The following is a 19,746-nucleotide window of genomic DNA, read 5'->3' as shown; positions in this document are numbered from 1 at the left end:
ATGTATGAATATGAGTTTGTTTTAAAAAAAAAAAGAGATTTATAATAGTAGTTATAAATTGAGGCGACGATAACTTGAAACCGTACAACGACCCCCTTGTTAGATGTTTAATAGTGAGATAATATCTATATCAGGGTTTACCGAAACCGGAAGCTTCTATACTTGGTTACTTGTCGCAGTGCACCCTAAGGTGAGTTCACACAGCCAAGGCATGGGGTTCCCAGGGTGGGAATGGGTTTGGATTATTACTTGTACTTATCTAGCTTATGTAAACTAATTATATGGTCCTCGGGTGAGGAGGGGTTATTGATATGATACGACTAGACTGGTGATGCTTATAGAACGGATCTTCGCACACACGCCAGGGGTTGGCCGCGATATTATGACTAATCTTCGCACACATGCCTAGGAAGGCCGCGAACTATACTCTAAACTTCGCATACATGCCAGGGTGGCCGCGATACAAACATACCTAGTCTAGAATACTTGGGAACTTTCCCTAGTCATCGCACACATGCCTAGAGGGCCGCGATACGAACTAATACGATACATGACTTAACGAACGAACACAAGGCTTACTTTACTATTACTTTTACTGAATTGTTTACTGTGAACTCGCTCAACTAGTTGTTGACTCTCTGCTGCATGCCTTGCAGGACCTTAGGTACTTATGGAGCTTGCACAGGGAGGAGCAGGTCGTTGTGGGCAAAGATTCGTGAATGCCGCGTTGAACGTTTAAACACTTGAACATTACTTTGGGTTTTCATATTATGCTTCCGCTACCTAATTTACGTTTTGTTGAACATCAATCATGTCGTGATGAATTACATTAACTACTTTTAATATTAAACGCTATGTTCGATATGATTGGTGGCTTGATCCTGGTCAGTCACGCTCCCAAGCGGTGATATTCCGCAGGTGGATTTTTGGGGGTGTGACAGATTGGTATCAGAGCCATTGGTTATAGAGAACTTGGTTTTAATATGGGAAAAAACGATTTTATTAAAACCGGACTATAACCAGAACAGTGCTCTCAACGATCCACAACGACGCTTCGCTCCACGTGCAAGACTCGACATCCTTGGTAATAAGGTTTATGTTTATTGCCTACTTGCTAGTTACGTAGAATTTTGCCCATGTTATGCTTAGATAAACGTAGCGACTGTTGATTGAAAACTTGTGTGCTTACCCTTTTCTGTCATTCTTTTCTTCCCTTTCTGCGTCAATACCCTCTTTTGATACGTTGTGAGTGTGCATTCTTTCGTTTAACTTGTGTTACGTCATCAACTCAACAGGCATGTCTGCACCGTCTGCATCTTTCGACCAATCCCGAGCGCCAGGGAAGGCACCCGCTGCTACTCACTCACCCTCGCGTCAGGTGGAGACGCGTGCGGCTTATAGGAAGAGACTCGCGCAGGGCGGGGAGTCGTCCTCCCGACCTACGCATGCACTACCAGTTAACTCCCTCAGCGCCCAGGCCGAGTCGGCTGTGAGTAAGGCCCTCCGAGATTATAACCAGATTCTAATAGGACAAAACCAAGTCCTAATGGAGCAAAATCAGAAATTACTAAAAAAAGGTTGATACCCTAGGAGGGCGAGTGGAAGCTCAGGAGAAGCAGATACAGGAACTTAATAGGAGAACTACTGACTTGAAGGCAGAAGCCCTAAAAGGGCGCGAGGTACAAGGTCTGATACTGAGAGACGCTCGAGTGGATCATGAAAGGCTTAACTCGCATGCCGAAAGGATAGGTATGATGGATTGGAGGGTCCATCAGTTGGAGGAAGCCCGCTTCGCACCTGAACCCGAGCCAGCTCCAGTCCCGGCACCTCCCGAACCAGAGGCGGAAGAGTCTGATGAAGAGCCCGAAGAGGAGGAGGAAGAGCCGGAAGAGGAGGAAGAAGAGCCAGAGGAGGTCTCGGATAATGACGGAGACGATGATGATGGTAGTGACCTCGGGGATGGAGACGTGGACGACTGACTCGTCTTTCACTCGTTTATCTAGTTATTTTTCTTTCAGTTGTTTTCGTGTAAACAATCATGGTGATTAAAACTTTTGCGAATATTCGATGTAGTGACTTATATGGTTTAATTTGAACGGGTTTTCTTATTCTATTGTTTAAAGGATATTTCTTGTACTGAGTCGTCACTTTACCTCTTTATCCCCTTGCACCACAAAAGTCACATCTTTGACTCTACGACAGTTACCTTAATTATGGTAAACCTCTCGCTAGCCTTTGTACTACCCGGTGCCTATTGGTTGATGCAATGCCTCTTGTTTGAGTTCGTTGGGACTCCCGTCGTGGCCCAGAGTTCACCTGGTAACAAGTAAATCAAAGGAAACGCAAGTATCCCCAGTTGTGCAAGGAACGTAAGTCTACTACTGAAGCTACAGTGGAATTTCGGGACGAAATTCCTAATCAACGGGGGGGATGATGTGATACCCCAGGAAAAACCAAGAAACCACGCAACCTAACTAGCTTCCTCAGTAACTACGTGCTAAATTTCGGGACGAAATTTCTTTCAAGTTGGGGATGATGTGACAACCCGTAACTTTGAGCTAAAAACCTGTTCGTTTCGCTTTTATAAATTAAATCCTACGTGTTACTATTTGATGAAATGATTATTCTTTCCGTATCATGTTGAACCAACCTAAAGTGTTTAAACTAAGTACACGTCGATTCGACCCACTCGCATAACTGGAAACGTACAGGGCTGAACCAAAAACTTGACTAATATACATATATTAGATTAGTTATGCTTAATACATTCTTAATTCTTATGTTAGTTGAAAAAAAAATAATAATTATAATAATAATAGTAATGGTAGTAAAATAAATTACATCAAACAAGTATACTAATATAACACTTTCCTTTATTCTGCTTTTTTTCTTTTGGTCAACCCCAGTCCAACGAACTTATGACCCCAGGCCCAACACTACCCTTCGGCCACACCGCCAAACTATTAGATGATATGTACGTATACCAAGTTCAACAAAAAAAAAATAGAAATGTTGCTGTTCCACTAGTTTCGGCCCAAACAGCACCCTCGAGTAGGTGCAGCCCAACTTCGTTCTGTTAAACAAAATATCCTAACTCTCGTGCGTTTAATCGATGTGAGCATACATGTTGTTTTGCTATGATTCCTCAAAACTGAACTCCTAAACTTGCGGCCCAAACTTCCCAAACAATTATATAACGTAATACGTATTGTTTTAATCGTTCTCCTCACGACTCCAAACTCCACCATAACCGCAGCAAACCTGCGACATCTCTGCTCCTCTTTTCTCTCTTCGTTACGATTGACGGAAGTCACGTCCCGAGGTCGATACGCTATCGGTTAGTACTACTCACCCCGCTGTTTTTAATTAAGTTCACGTTGTCTAGGTTCGGTTTCGGTTCGTCATTGACTAAGATATTTATATGAAAATATGATTTTTAGGAACTGTTGTGAATATTAGGTGTAATATGATAGCATAGAATAAATTATATGTGAATATTTATGCATGGATGATTGGTGATTGTGTTTGCACATGAAAGCTTATCGAATGATCTAGGATGTACGCATGAGTGTATGGAAACAGCAAGTAGGATTTTATGTTGGTAATGGATGTTTAATCTTGATTGTGGAATGCAAGTATTGGATTGGATTGTATGTATAGGAATATCGGTTCGATTTCGTTGTAAGGACATGAAAACCCGTATATGAAACCATGTAATATATGTATGCGTGATCGGGTACAAGTATATGAATCTAAGAAAAACGTAAAGACTATGTAGTGTAGCTATACAAGTTCTGGTTCGACCTCAGTTGATATATATATAGATGTATATGAAACTTGCATATTAAGTTGTGGGTTAGGGTGGACATGAGTATATGCTATGTGTGTGGGGAAACTGTTATATATATGTGGATATGTGAATGATGTGCAAACCATTATGTGTGCGATGGATGGTGTGTAGTCATGATTGTTTTATGTAACATTATACGAGTTCAGGTCGTGTAAGTAGGACGTACTCGGGTTCGATTTCATGGTACATGGAATTTTGTGTACCTAATAATATATATGTACTTGCGTATGTTTGGTAGTGACTAATACATGCATCACATGTGATGGGGATAGATATATATTTATTTAAATAGCATAATGTATACACATGGAAGAAGTACGAAACCGTGTTATTCTATATGAACGATGGATTAGAAGGTTTGTATTGCTTGGTTAGAATCTTGTGATGTGGTTATTTAGTGTGCACGTAGAGTATATATGTATATCTTTCTTTTCTTTCTTGAACAGTAGTTATATGTATGAATATGAGTTTGTTTAAAAAAAAAAGAGATTTATAATAGTAGTTATAAATTGAGGCGACGATAACTTGAAACCGTACAACGACCCCCTTGTTAGATGTTTAATAGTGAGATAATATCTATATCAGGGTTTACCGAAACCGGAAGCTTCTATACTTGGTTACTTGTCGCAGTGCACCCTAAGGTGAGTTCACACAGCCAAGGCATGGGGTTCCCAGGGTGGGAATGGGTTTGGATTATTACTTGTACTTATCTAGCTTATGGAAACTAATTATATGGTCCTCGGGTGAGGAGGGGTTATTGATATGATACGACTAGACTGGTGATGCTTATAGAACGGATCTTCGCACACACGCCAGGGGTTGGCCGCGATATTATGACTAATCTTCGCACACATGCCTAGGAAGGCCGCGAACTATACTCTAAACTTCGCATACATGCCAGGGTGGCCGCGATACAAACATACCTAGTCTAGAATACTTGGGAACTTTCCCTAGTCATCGCACACATGCCTAGAGGGCCGCGATACGAACTAATACGATACATGACTTAACGAACGAACACAAGGCTTACTTTACTATTACTTTTACTGAATTGTTTACTGTGAACTCGCTCAACTAGTTGTTGACTCTCTGCTGCATGCCTTGCAGGACCTTAGGTACTTATGGAGCTTGCACAGGGAGGAGCAGGTCGTTGTGGGCAAAGATTCGTGAATGCCGCGTTGAACGTTTAAACACTTGAACATTACTTTGGGTTTTCATATTATGCTTCCGCTACCTAATTTACGTTTTGTTGAACATCAATCATGTCGTGATGAATTACATTAACTACTTTTAATATTAAACGCTATGTTCGATATGATTGGTGGCTTGATCTTGGTCAGTCACGCTCCCAAGCGGTGATATTCCGCAGGTGGATTTTTGGGGGTGTGACAGATATGGAAAACATGCATCTACGTACTTTAGCGGTTTATTTTACTGAATTAGATGATACAAAAAAACAACAAAGAAAACTAACAAGCAAAATGTAAAAAGAACTATGAGAAAGCCACATAAACTAGTAAAAATGAATAATCATATAATTTTTTTGAGTAAATTACGTTTTTGGCCCCTGTGGTTAAAGTTCCAGTAACCATAAGTAGGGCTGTAAACGAACCGAACGAACACGAACAAGGCCTTGTTCGTATTCGTTCGTTAAGGATATAAATGTGTTCATGAACGGTTCATGAACACTTACCGAACGAGATTTTATGTTCGTGTTCGTTCATTAAGGAAATGAGAGTGTTCACGAACACAAATAAATTTGACCAACGCGACGAAGGATAAAGATGGCCCATAGAGTAGCACTGGAACTTGAATCCCTTATTGTAGAATGGAGGCCGATCGTATTCGTCGATGTAAATAACGAGAAAGGAAAAGGAAATGGTACATAAACAAAGTAAACTAAGGTTTCCTAGTTTAATTGTTATGGTAATAAAATAAACAAAAGTTTAATAATATAAAAAGTATAGATAAAATATATGAAAGTACAAAAATCTTTAATTAAAACACAAACATACGAATATAATCGAACGCATATAAAATGAACGAAAGTTCACGAACACCTTACCGAACGTTCACGAACACAATTGAACGAACGAGACCTCTGTTCATGTTCGTTCATTTAACTAATCGAACGAAATTTCTTGTTCATGTTCGTTCGTATATTAAATGAACGAACATAAACGAACATAAACGAACTTCCCGCCGAACGGTTCACGAATTGTTCACTGAACGTTCGGTTTGTTTACAGCCCTAACCATAAGGGTAAAAAAAAGTTATTATATAACTTGTTATTAACGAAATAAATCAAAATAAATAAATTTGTAATTTATTTAGTTAAGAAAAAGGATATATACAAATTTAATTTTAAGTTAAACTAGAATTACGACCCGCCGCATGCGGCGGGGATTCTTAAGTTATAACTAAGTTAATTTAGGACGCGCACGTTATGTTGAAACTGTCAAACGGGGAAAAAATAGACGATGTAAAAACGTTCACCCACACAAGCACGTTGCGTCATGTTAACTCGCAGAATTTAAAAGGAAACGTAAAAACGTTAAACCAAAGACGCACGTTGCGATGTGTTAAGTCATAAAATTTAGAACGAAGTATAAAGCGAAAAATTTGCGGAAAATGAAACTATAAAGGACCAAAGTTGAAAGTTAAAAAAGTTGTGAGAATAGATTGCAAAAGGTAAAAAAAAAATTGTGTTAAAAGTAAAAAAAAACAAATAGTTTTGGATTAAAAGTAATTTATAAAATACTTTTGGATGAAAAGTACAAAAATCAATTTGTTAAAAAAAAAACCCCAAAGCCAAGGTTACAACAACTATATCATAATCATTTTTTCTTTGAGAAACCCCCAAAGCCAAGATTACAAGTTTACAACACATAAGTAAAAAAAATCAAAGTGGTTAAATCGCAAAAGATAGAAACTTTTGAATTAGAAGTGAAACTTTAAATTTAAATTGTCAAAGGTTAAAAGTTTAGGGTTAAAAAGGAAACAAAGATTAAAACTTTAAGATTAAATTGTCAAATATTAAAATTTTAGGGTACATTATCAAAGATTAAAACCTTAGGGTTAAAAAGGAAAAATTCTATTTTTTTTTTAGAAAACTCCCAAAGCTATATGTACAAGTTCCATATGCATAAAGTAGTTGGTAATTTAGATATTGAATAATAAATACGTACTTAAGAGGTTTTTTAAAAAGAAAATATGCATTGGACTAAAGTTTTAACATGATACGTAAAAGTCGAAGGACTAAAGTTGTTATACATCTGAAATACAAGGTGAAATTCAGCCAACAATTAGTTCATCTATATGACGTGGCGTCATCTGATTGGATGAACCTCGTCATCGGGCTTCTTCTCAACAAAACCTATAAGGCGAGTCACTGAGTCAGTGATCTCACAAACTCGAGCGTGCAGAAAATGGCGAACTCTGCAATGAAAGGATACTCTCTGTTGATTCTGCTAATTGCCGCCACAATCGGTAAGATATTATCAAATGATTCAACTTATGTATTTTCAAAATTTTAATCACTAGCAAGTTAGCAACTATTGTTATGATTAGATTGTGTAATTGACTATTCGATCTTATTTGTGAAATTCAACAGTTTCAGCGAAGAAATCTGGTGATGTGACGGAGTTACAGATCGGCGTTAAGGTAAAATGTAGATGTGTTTATGGCTTATTGTTATTATTACTGTAATTCATAAGTAGGAAAGTTAACAGTTGCGCATAATTTGTTGTTGTTTGATCTCTAGTTATGATAATTTATGATCTCACATGAGCTTCTGTTTTCCTAATTTTTTTTATAGAAGAGGTTAGATTTTTATGTTTTTTTAGATTTTGGAATCTGGATTGGAGTTAAGTTAGTGGTGCTTGTTATTCTGACTGTTTATAAGCCTAGAAGGATCTGTGTTTTAGGCTAGGTAGTTAAAAGGATCAAGTTAGGCTGGTTCAGACTGTTTGAAACTACTTTTGGCCGGTTTTTTGCTGGTTCTGGCCTTTTTTTCTCGGTTCGGTGTGCCTTTGTGTCTTCCTGCGGTCAATGTGCTTTTGGCGCCTTTACTTGCGTAGTTTTAGGGTCGTTTAATGTTTTCTACCAAAGGGCTTGTAGCCTGGCGGTAGAGGTGTACAAATCGGTTTTTTTTTTAAAACCGGTCCGGTTTTTAACCGAACCGGTTTTTTTTCATCCAAAACAAAAACCGGTTTTTTTAATAACCGGTTTCGGTTACTAACCGGTTTTTCAAGTCCAAAACAGTAACCGGTGTAACCGGTTGGGATCGGTTTTTAACTGGTTGTTTAAAATCGGTTTCGGTTATTAACCGGTGTTTCAGATCAAGAATAGTAACCGGTCACAAACCGCCGGTTCGGATCGGTTCTAAAGCCGGTTTTAGAAAAACCGGTTAAAAAAACGGTTTCGGTTTTTTTTTTCCGGTTACGGTTCTAAAACTGGTTTTTTTGTACACCTCTACCTGGCGGTATGAAGGTGTGAAGGAAAGGTGTCTGTCCCCATGAGGTTGAGGGTTCAAGTCGTGTTGTGGATAAAGGTAAAAGGTGTAGACTTAGGAATAGGATTAGAGATTGTGTGACTGCGTGAGTTAACTGGTAAAAAAGTTAATGTTCTTTTTCAGTGAGGGTTGATTTGTTTTGATTAACATTGATTTTCATGTCAGGCTGTTGATAATTTTCTATATTATTGTTCCTGCTTGTTGTATTATGAACTTTAACGTGCTTGTGTAAGTTGTGTGATCGACCGTACATGGATAGTACTGACTGTTTAAAACCTCCCTTCTGTTGTTGCAGCACAAACCAGCATCTTGTGAAATTCAAGCACATAAAGGTGATAGGATTAAAGTTCATTACCGGGTAAGAAGACATCTCATCCCCTTTTTGATGTGATGTGTTTTTCACTTTTTGGCTGAAAACAGTTTTGTTGTCACCTGTTTTGCAGGGAAAACTTACTGATGGAACCGTTTTCGATTCCAGCTTTGAGAGGGGTGACCCAATTGAATTCGAGCTTGGTAGTGGCCAGGTGATAAAAGGTATGAAACCATCTGCCTTTAATTTGTTCTCTGTAAACCATAATCTTAAGGTCTATCTATTTATAACTGTGGTTTAATGGAATAAATGTTTCAGGTTGGGATCAGGGACTATTGGGAATGTGTGTTGGGGAGAAACGTAAGTTGAAGATACCTGCAAAGATGGGTTATGGAGAACAGGGTTCACCGCCTACTATCCCAGGTAATCTTTGCTTCTTTTTTGTGCTTTCACTGTTTTTGTTATGCAAACGGTACGTAACTTTTTTAAACTAAGCTATCTTTGAACTTGTACGTGTACTAACTGTGTTTGTTATTACAGGTGGGGCTACACTTATATTCGATACAGAGCTTGTTGCAGTCAACGGTAAAGGAACAGGTGCAGAAGAGATCGCTAACAGCGAGCTGTGATATGAAGAAACCTCATCATAACATTTGTTATGCTGGTTAACCGGTATTAGAAGAGTATTATAGATTTGATATATTTCTTTTTTGTATCTTGAACTCCACCTGAATATTCCTAATATCTTCGGGGACTAAATGCTTTTTTCAAATCATTAGAGAGTTTTAACATGTTGTCTCTCTTCATGCGAATTTACTAATATCAGAACTATCACTATAGTCTGGAAGCAACCTCTCTATTCCTACGGGGTAGAGGTAAGGCTGTCTACATCTTACCCTCCTCAGACCCTACCTTAGCTTTGCTATTAGTGGGATTTACCGAGTTAGGTAAGGCTGTCTACATCTTACCCTCCTCAGACCCTACCTTTGGTGCCTTTGGTGGTGAACCCGACCCGAACCGGTTCGCAATATATGCGGAACCGGGTCAATTCGTATTTCAACCCGGCAATTTGGCACCGGTTTCCCTCCCTGGCAGAACAACCCGAACCGAACCAGTATTTGCGCACACCATCTTGAACCGATTTTTGCGCATACCGATCCCGAACCGGGTTGGAAATAATCGTATTTAACATTTAAAAAAATTACCATTGCAAAGAGCTGTAGTAGGTTACCTTTTTTTCACCAAAATCGACCATTTTGTGAACCTAGGTTAGTTTAAATAGGTTTTTGATGTTTTGGGTTGATCACAATACTCGAAAACTCATAAACAAACCCGAAAAGCAAAACCCAGTCTTGTATACATTCGTTTTTTTTTTGTCCGCTTTGCTTGTTTGCTACTTCACTTTATGGCTTCATCACAACCATCCGTTGCCGGTTTGTCACACGAACCAATTGTTCAAATTCTCTAGACGAGTCGAAACAAAGAAATTTTCGGTGAAGAAGGGTGGTTCGACTTATGTCGAATGGAAGTGCACATAGAGGGTGTAGTTCTTTTCTCCAACCAAACACAAACTCCACCTTGAGAAATCATATGACGAAATATTACAAGACGATATAAAATAATCTAGTGGAAAGTGGTCAAACTTTGATTGATAATCAAAGTAGGATTTTTCTTTACGACTTTAACAAGATTCAAGACCGAATGGCGTAGTCCATGCTTCATGAAGGTTTGCTATTCTCCCACTTTCACAACCCTTGCTTGACAAAAATGATTCGAGACACACTCCAACCTCGTTACAAACACGTAAGGCGTATGAAGGGGTATGGTCCCAGATCCCGCGTCAGCATCGACCGCGAGTGACCATTACCCTTATCAAAACCTCCATTAGCTAACAACCTACTTATGTCCATACGGGAACGCATCGACACAGTGGTTGAATCCAATCTGTCCAGTGATAGAGGAAGACTTACTTGGAATATTAGAACGGTAGAGTGGTGCGGCATAGCATCACATCTGGTGTATGAAAACGGAAGTATTCACAGCGATGCGGCCTGGCACCGCGTCCAGTGAACACTTCTATCAATACAAGGAAGCTGGACAACAGCAACAGTCACTACAGGCGACGACGCGGCTGGCACCGCGTCTCGCGTATTTCTTGATCACAAGCAAGGGACGCAGTAACATCAGATGTTACTGCAGGCAGCGATGCGGCTCGCACCGCATCCTGTACGCTCAACAAGTGGGACTGACACCACAGTGCAAGTAGCACCAATGACAGCCGCCTGTCAGGTCTACGTAAGCGACAGACTGACGTGGCCTCACCTCCACAACCGACATGCCTGACACACCTGCAAAGGTGCAGCATGTCGTCAGTCTGTCGCTCCACCTCCTCCTTCACTCCTCGGCTATAAATACTAACCCCAAACCAAGTTTGAGGTATCTCTTCACAACTCTCTCACTACTACTACTATCATACTTTGCTTCCCAAGCAGATTACTGATTCTTACGCCGGAGAGTGGTAACAAGGAGCACCCCCACCCCATCCTCCTTGTTACGAGCCACGGTTTGTTTCCTTGTGCAGGAGATCAACCCACCGGTGATCCAGCCAGCGATCCTCGAGAGGAAGGGATTAACCCGTCTTGACGAGACCAGTGAGTTAACCTTGCCCGGTTAACCATTGTTTCATCATTGGCGCCCACCGCTACTCTTAGCACTTTTTCAACCATCCTTTTCCCTCTCTCAAGATCATGACTGATCACCAAAACAACACTGGGGACAACCAAATTCCCACAAACCTAGGTCCGGTAGGGGTCAATCCCTCAACCTCGTAACCCGGACACATCGGCACGTCGACGCAAAGGGGCCCATCCCTCACGTTCGGACATGACTTATCACAGTACGCATATGTGATCCCACCAGGCATGGACCTTCATACCTGGTACGACCAGCATGCAACATACAACCGCGCTTGTGCGGAAGCGCACATACAAGCTGGGCCCACCCCAGCACCGCACACCCCTGCCGATCGTATTTTACAATACGAAGGCGGGGCACATTCACGTCCAGCTTCGAGAAGCAGACGTGAAGACCGCGGATCATCTTACTGTTCGGTCCACACAATCAACGAGGATGATTGTTCATACGGGTCCCACACCAGGGGACCATTGCACACCCGCCTAGGTCCTTACAACGAAGACAGGCGACGGTCCGCATCCCGACACGGCTCAGGAATTCAGAGCCGGTTGGGCCCACAGCCATACACCGAAGGGTATGGTCGTACCGACCGGACGACCATACATATTGTGGGGATTCACATGATACCGACAGCAGACTTGGAGGACGCAACTATGTTCCTCCCACTCACCCCCCGCAATACATACCTCAGGGCTACAAAGCGCCCTGAGAGTCAACCCTACAGGCCAAGGGCTGCGGCCGAAAACTCCAAATTCGCCCCGCGAATTGCACAAGCCCATGTCACCACAACAAAATTCCCATTCAATGTGGGGAAATACAGTGGTTCAACCGACCCGGACGACCACATGAACATTTTCATGGGTGCGGGGTGCAACCGCCTGTGGGACGAACCTACCTGGTGCAATTTTTTCCTTCAGACCCTCACGGGCCTGGCCAGGGCATGGTTCGACTATTTGCCAGTGGGATCACTGGCCTCATTCGAGGACTTGCACACAAAGTTCCTCGCTCATTTCAGCCAGCAACGACGCCACGTACGTGACTCGTTGGACGTAATGAATATCTGGCGAAGGGACGACGAATCTCTAGAAGCATTCGTCGTCCGGTACAATAAAGAGTGCCTAGAGATAGGTGACGTGCAAGACCAAATGGCACGAAACCATTTCATCAAGGCCGTTAGGGACAGAGAGATGGTCATGACCATCTCCGGCAAGGAGGGCTTGCCTAAAAAATGGGAAGATGTCATGGCCGCAGTCAAGACATACGCCCAGACACAGCGGCCCCTTGAACCGCATGTGGCAAAGGCACAGCCCCAAGCCGAAACCTCCCACCAAGGGTCCAAGCGTAACAATAAACGCAACCGGGACGTTGGAAATCGTTATATTTCCAAACCATACTTCCCACGGACCAACCCGTTTGACCCAAGGAACTACAATCCCCAACGGGACGACCGGGCCCCAAAGAAAGATTCTCGTAACCGCAACTGGACCGAGATTACTGTGTCGCCAAGCGAAGTCCTTCTCACGGACGCACAGTTCTTGCGACCGGCCCAACCGATGAAGTCTAAGAAAAATCAGGATCTCACACTCTATTGTGAATATCACAAGGACTCGGGCCACACCACCAACAACTGCATCAGTCTCCGGCTGGAGATTGAGCGAGCCTTAAAAGAGGGGAAACTGCAACATCTTTTGCCAGGTGGACAAAAACCTACCAAGCGCATCACCCCTCATGGCGAAGGCACTTCCTCCGGGAAGAAGACCATGTACGTGGCCTCCACGCACATGATCAACGGAGGAAAAGGTAGGCCGCACAAAGCGGCGAGAAGGCCGGACAATGACTGGAAAGACGAGCAAGTCGTCTTTCCAAAAGTCCGAGGCGGACCGCGCGACAGGCGCGACGTCGTAATTATAGGCCAACTGGCACATTACTGCACCGAGCGTCTATTCATCGACCCGGGCAGTACTTCTGATATAATCTACGAACAATGCTTCAACCAGTTCGACCCGTTGGCCGGGTTCGCAGGGGAAACTGTCTTCCCCCTGTGCCAGATAACTTTTCCTGTGCGTCTTACCAGCGGAAGGCACACAAGAACAGAAGAGGTAAACTTTATGGTTTTACCTCACACCTCCAGATATGACGTACTCCTTGGGAGGGAATCCCACGGCGATTTCAATATGATTACGTTCGTCCCCCATTCTGTTGTTGGTTTCCCAACCGAATCGGGGGTCGCGATAATCTACGCACGAAAAGACGTCATGATGTCGGACGAAATACGTTCGACCAAGGTCGCAAGGCCCACTCCCAACAACCAACCAGAAAAATGGGTTCTCAACGCGAGATACCCAGAACAAAAGGTTACATTGGGTCACGCCTTGTCCCCGACCACCAAAGCGCACCTGAAGCAACTCCTCTTCAGAAACCAAGACATTTTCGCGTGGACACCCGCAGACATGACAGGGGTCCCACGTGATATTGCGCAACATCACTTGAATACCTTGCCAGGTATGAAGCCGGTGATCCAAGGCCAACGCCACCTTGGATCCGCTAAAAACCAGGCGATGCAAGAGCAGGTGGAAGAACTGCTCTCCGCAGGCATCCTGCGGGAAGTTAAATACCAGACTTGGTTATCCAACCCAGTCATGGTAGAAAAACCATCCGTGGGCTGGCGCATGTGCGTCGATTACAAAGATCTCAACAAAGCCTGTCCCAAGGATTGTTACGCACTTCTAGAAATCGACAAAAAGGTCGACAATCTCGCACCATTCAGATGGAAGTGTTTCCTCGATTTCTACAAAGGTTACCATCAGGTACAAATGGCAATCGAGGATGAAGACAAAACGGCATTCCGCACTCCTACCAGGAATTACTGTTATACAAAAATGTCGTTTTGGTTGCGCAACGCGGGCGCAGCCTATCAAAAACTGATGAACGACATTTTCCGCGGGCAAATAAGCAAAAGTGTCGAAATCTACATGGACGACCTAGTTGTCATGAGCATGGAGGAAGATAAAGCTCAATCCAGGGAAATGCTCGTTTGGAATGGAAGAAGGCAAATTCCTTGGGTTCATCGTGACTAAAGATGGATTCAAGGTAAACCCGGAGAAAGTTCAGGCGATCGAGCGCATGCCATCGCCTTCAACGATGAAAGACATGCAACGGCTGGCCGGCAGGCTAGCCGCACTAAATAGATTCTTAGCCAACCATGCAGCTAAGTCCTATCCTTTCATCAAGACCCTGCGGAACTGTTTAAAGAAAGAACAATTCCAGTGGACCGCAGAGGCGGAAAATGCTTTCCGGGAAATGAAGGAGTGTTTGATACAACTCCCAACTCTGACCGCACCACGTAAGGATGAACCACTCATATTATACCTATCTGCCGTGGACAACGCGGTAGGTGCGGTATTGATAGTGGAACGGGAGGGGGTTCAAACACCCATCTATTACATCAGCAAGATGCTCAACGACCCAGAAACAAGGTACTCAATAATGGAAAAGTTGGTATTAGCACTAGTGCACGCATCAAGACGGTTGCGACGCTACTTCGTGAACCATGTCATCACGGTGCTAACCAATTACAGGATCGGCCCGATCCTATCCAAACCTAACATCTCTGGGAGATTAGCAAAATGGGCAATAGAGCTGGGCGCGCACACGCTTAACTATAAACCGCGCCCCGCGATTAAAGGCCAAATCTTAGCTGATTTCGCCGCCGAAGTACCGGTGAATCGCATCCAACAATGCGAAGAAGCACAAAACCCTGCACCAACACCATCTTCCTCAGAAATATGGGCACTATTTACCGATGGTGCCTCCAACGAAAAAGGTGCGGGCGCAGGTCTGCGACTCGTCAGCCCTGATGGCCAAGAACTTACATATGCAATCCGCCTCGATTTCAAAAGCACAAATAACGAGGCCGAATATGAAGCCTTACTGGCAGGACTACGTTTAGCAGTCAAACTCGGCGTGCAACATCTGGAAGCACACGTCGACTCTTTGTTAGTTGCAGGACAGATACGCGGCGACTATGCCGCAAAGGGGGATATCATGATCTTCTACCTCGAACAAGCCCTGCAACTAACATCAAAGTTCACTTCGTTTAATATCCGACATATTAACAGGAGTGAAAACAAATCCGCAGATGCACTCTCCAAACTTGCATCCACCAGCTTCCAACACCTGGCAAAGGAGATACGTATCGAAATTCTACAAAATCCTTCAGTACCCCTGCGCCAGGTCAACGTCATCCAATACGGCACAACGTCATGGATGACACCGATTATTGCATATTTGCAATCAAGTGTGACTCTCGAAAGCAAGTCAGAGGCACGCAAGCTGCAATACAAAGCATGCCATTATCAAATGGGAGACGGTATCTTATACCGCAAATCATACCTAGGGCCCCTCCTACGATGCGTCAACCCCCAAGATGCCACATACCTCATCAGAGAAATACACGAGGGCATGTGCGGCATACACGCAGGACCACGCATGGTAGTGGCCAAAATCATGAATGCTGGGTATTACTGGCCCGGCATGCACCTGGACGCCGTCAAAGAGTTGCGCAAATGTGTCAACTGTCAACGACATGCTCCAAAAACTTTGCGCCCCAAAAACAACCTGGTCCCGGTCACCACCGCATGGCCCTTCCAGAAATGGGCAATCGACGTTGTGGGACCTTTCCCTGACGCACCAGGTGCAGTCAAATTTATCATGGTAGCGGTTGATTACTTCACAAAATGGGTAGAGGCAAAACCACTCGCCTCGACCACTGCTATGATAACAAGAAAATTCATATGGGAACACATCATCTGCCGTTTCGGTCTACCAATGTGCATCGTCACCGATAACGGCACCAACTTCGCTGCCGACGAATTCCAAAAATGGCTAGAAGAGCTACACATTGAACATATATTCTCATCCGTGGCACACCCGCAAGGAAACGGCCAAGTTGAGAGTATCAACAAAAGTCTAGTTGAAGGCATCAAATCAAGGTTGGGAACGGCCAGGCGTGGCTGGGTCGATGAACTCCCAAGTATCCTATGGGCTCACCGCACAAGCCCAAAAACGAGTAATGGGGAGACACCTTTCAGCCTAGTGTACCGCTCAGAAGCGGTGATCCCCGCGGAAGTAGGCCTCCCTTCACCCAGAATGTTGGCTATTGAAAAAATAGACAAGAGTATGGAACGCAGGATTGACTTAGACCTTTTGGAAGAAAGGCGTGAAAATGCCGCCATCAATGAGGCTAAGTACAAATCCAAACTGGAAAAGTACTACAACTCGCGTGTCCGCGTTTGTACTTTCAACCCGGGAGACTACGTCCTCCGTGACAATGAAGCATCTAATGCTGAACGCCCAGGAAAACTTGCCCCCAAGTGGGAAGGACCCTACCTCATCAACGAGGTCTTGGGAAAAGGCGCGTACAAGTTGCAAACGTCAGAAGGCGAACCTATCGCACGTACATGGAATGCACAACAGCTTAGACGTTGTTACATGTAAGCCATGTTTTTACATTTTCATGTAACCTATCAGGCCGCAGGCCGTTTGCAATTAAATAAATGAGCAATTCAATGCAATATTGTTTGTTACTACTATTACAAATGCGTGTTCCACTTTGCGGTATCCGCAAAAACATATTGGCAAAATCTTCATTCGCGATACCCACACAAAGTGCCAACCACACACAAATATTGTAATAGGCCAGCAAAAGGCAGAATACTAAGCATCTATCCGGCCGGATAGACAAGGTTTTACAAATCTTACACAATTCCTAAACCCTAAAAAGGTAAACAATGGAAGTGACACATACTCAAACGACAAAGGTATGGAGTATACTTGACCCCATTCACAAATGGGTAGAGTTCCGGACATACAAGTTTTTACAAAACTTACTCAATTCCTAAACCCTAAAAAGGTAAACAATGGAATTGACGCGTACTCATACGACAAAGGTATCGAGTATACTTAACCCCATTCACAAATGGGTAGAGTTCCGCATACATACGTTCAAACATGCAAAAAGTAAAAACACTTGTGCGAATTGAACAACAAACTTTATAGTCAAAAAATTCAAGCACCCACGCGGTGCTTAATAGATTTACATAGAATTTCCAACATTTACAAAAGGAAAACAAAAAAAGGGGCACACTAGCCAACCTAAACCCTATTTTGTACCACTGGTACCCGCGCCATCTTGGCCCCCACCAGCGGGATTTTCCTCTTCTGCATCGGCATACAGCATCCGCAACCGGTCAACGTAATCCACAGCCTCTAAACATTCGTCCAACTTCTCCATGCAAGAGAGGGACGTATCATAAAAGGAGGCAACAGCCGCGTTAAGGCGCCCTTCGGTGTCCACGTCACGAAACCCGGATCGCTCTTCAGTGAAACCACCTTCAGACATGACGTTTATGTGACCAATACAGTGGCTGTAACCAGCTTTAAAACCGGCATCGCGGGCACGTTCCTTGACCAAGTCCAAACCAGTTGCGGTTTCAGGAGCATCCAGGATAGCCTGAACAATCTGCAACAAAAGGATAATAAGGTCATCATATGGTCAACCTTTGATACAAAGTCACAAAATACTTACGTGTGCAATGCCTTGACTCCGCATCCACTCACGATCAGCCTCCAGTTGTTGGAGCGAAGAAGTCAGAGCATCTCTGGCTTCAACGGTCACATTAGCCCGCTCCTCCGCTGTAGTCATGCGGGCTGTGAGGTCTGTAACCGCAACCTCCCGGCTCTGAACTTCAGCCTTTCAAAGAGCAAAAAACAGTTTACTCAAAATCAGTAAACATTCTCAAAAGGCGGAAAGAAAAATACAACAAGAATAACGAATCATACCTGAAGGCTGCTAACAACCTGCTTCAAACGGGTCTGCTCGGCATTCGCCTCTTCAAGAGCCTTAGAAGAGCGACTCTCACTCTCTTTGGCCTCCTCAAGGGCCTTTGCAGCACGAGCCCCCGCTTCCTTGGCCTCTTCGAGCGCCTTCACAGCCCGAGCCTCCGCCTGCTGCGCTTTAACCGCAATCACCTCAGCTGCAGCCTTCTCTTTGCCCAAGGCAACGTTCGCTGCCTTGGCATTCACTAACTCCTGACGAGCACGAAACAGATTTTCATTCTGCTTAGCCCAAGATTCGTTCCACTTCTTGCGCTCATTGGAAAACTTTTCGTTCCAACTCTTGCGTTCATCAGAAAGTAATTTGGCAAGAGTACGAACCTGTTTCAACCCAGCAGTTGCAGCCCACTCTGCAGTCTGTTTCTGCTTATCAAAAGCAGCTCTATCTCTTTCAAGCTGCTCCGCACCCGCACGAGCGGCCTTCACCAGCTCTTATGCTTCGGCCCGCAAGCGAGCAGCTTCCTCTTCCCTGCGGCCTAACGCCTTGTAATCTTCCATAATGTCGTTCGCCACTATGGAACTTCCTACTAGCATGGTAGAAAGTTGGTTGATGCGCAGCTCACGGGGTGCAGAACGGGCACGTTCAACTTCAAATGGGGTGCCCAGACCACCCAGAATCTCTTTGCACACAGAGGGTTCGTTGGAAATATCATCCCCCTGCATAACACTCCAGGGGGTCGGTGATAAATGGTACTACGACCCTGGGTATAGGTGCGATAATAATACTCCAATTCAGACTCCCCGGGCTGAGTTGGAGGCCCATCATAACCCGCACCACCGGCAGACGAACTGGTAACCTTCTCACCAGCAGAAGATTTCTGCGGCTCAGCATCAGTTTTCTGCGGCTCCGCATCAGACTTTTGTTTCCCAGAATCCGAAAACCGTAGATCCAAATTATCACCCTCATTGGGAGAGATCAGATTGTTGGAGGAATCAACGGTATCGAAAATCTGGGTCGCGACCTTCTCCGCAGTACCGTCCGCTTGCACGGTTGAATCAGGCACCACCTTGACAAAAGGCGCCGAAGGTTCCTTAGACACCCCCGCACCCGCACCCGTGGTGTGCGGGGGAGACGAAGGAGCATCAAAGATAGAAAAATCTTCATCTTGAAGCTCTGCAAAAAACAAAGTCAATAGCTATCAAAAAACAAGTTGTACATAACACTTGAGACAAGCCATACAACACTTACCAACAGTAACCGCAGGTTTCTTTGGTGTCGGACCAGTCCTCTTAGACTGCAACCTCCGACGTTTCGGTTCACCGGCACCAGCGGCCGTCTCCTCTACTTGCCTCTTCCCACCGGCAGACTGCGAACCCGCAGCGGTTCCACCCGCAGCTGCACCCAAACCCTCAAGGGTATCAGATACTATCACGTAATCCATGTATCTACGGAAAGAAGAGTGAGAGATACCTGCCGCCTGTGGCACCAGATGAGGCACAACAGTAGCCTCTGGTATTTTCTTCTGGCGAAAGCGCACGCCTTTC

At 44.1% G+C, this 19,746-nt stretch overlaps 1 protein-coding gene across 1 annotated transcript; it reads left to right on the top strand.

Annotated features, from left to right (window-relative positions):
- Positions 1 to 7,188: 7,188 nt before the first annotated feature.
- Positions 7,189 to 9,464, top strand: LOC110873508 (FK506-binding protein 2). Its single transcript, XM_022122447.2, has 6 exons — positions 7,189 to 7,339; positions 7,464 to 7,513; positions 8,659 to 8,721; positions 8,807 to 8,897; positions 8,992 to 9,096; positions 9,214 to 9,464. Exons 1-6 carry the CDS (start codon positions 7,279 to 7,281, stop codon positions 9,300 to 9,302), a joined length of 459 nt encoding a protein of 152 aa, XP_021978139.1. The 5' UTR covers positions 7,189 to 7,278; the 3' UTR covers positions 9,303 to 9,464.
- The last annotated feature ends 10,282 nt before the right edge of the window (positions 9,465 to 19,746 follow it).

This window comes from Helianthus annuus, chromosome 8 (genome assembly GCF_002127325.2).
Source record: "Helianthus annuus cultivar XRQ/B chromosome 8, HanXRQr2.0-SUNRISE, whole genome shotgun sequence".
Classification (NCBI taxonomy): domain Eukaryota; kingdom Viridiplantae; phylum Streptophyta; class Magnoliopsida; order Asterales; family Asteraceae; genus Helianthus; species Helianthus annuus.
This window is presented reverse-complemented; position numbering and strand designations above follow the sequence as displayed.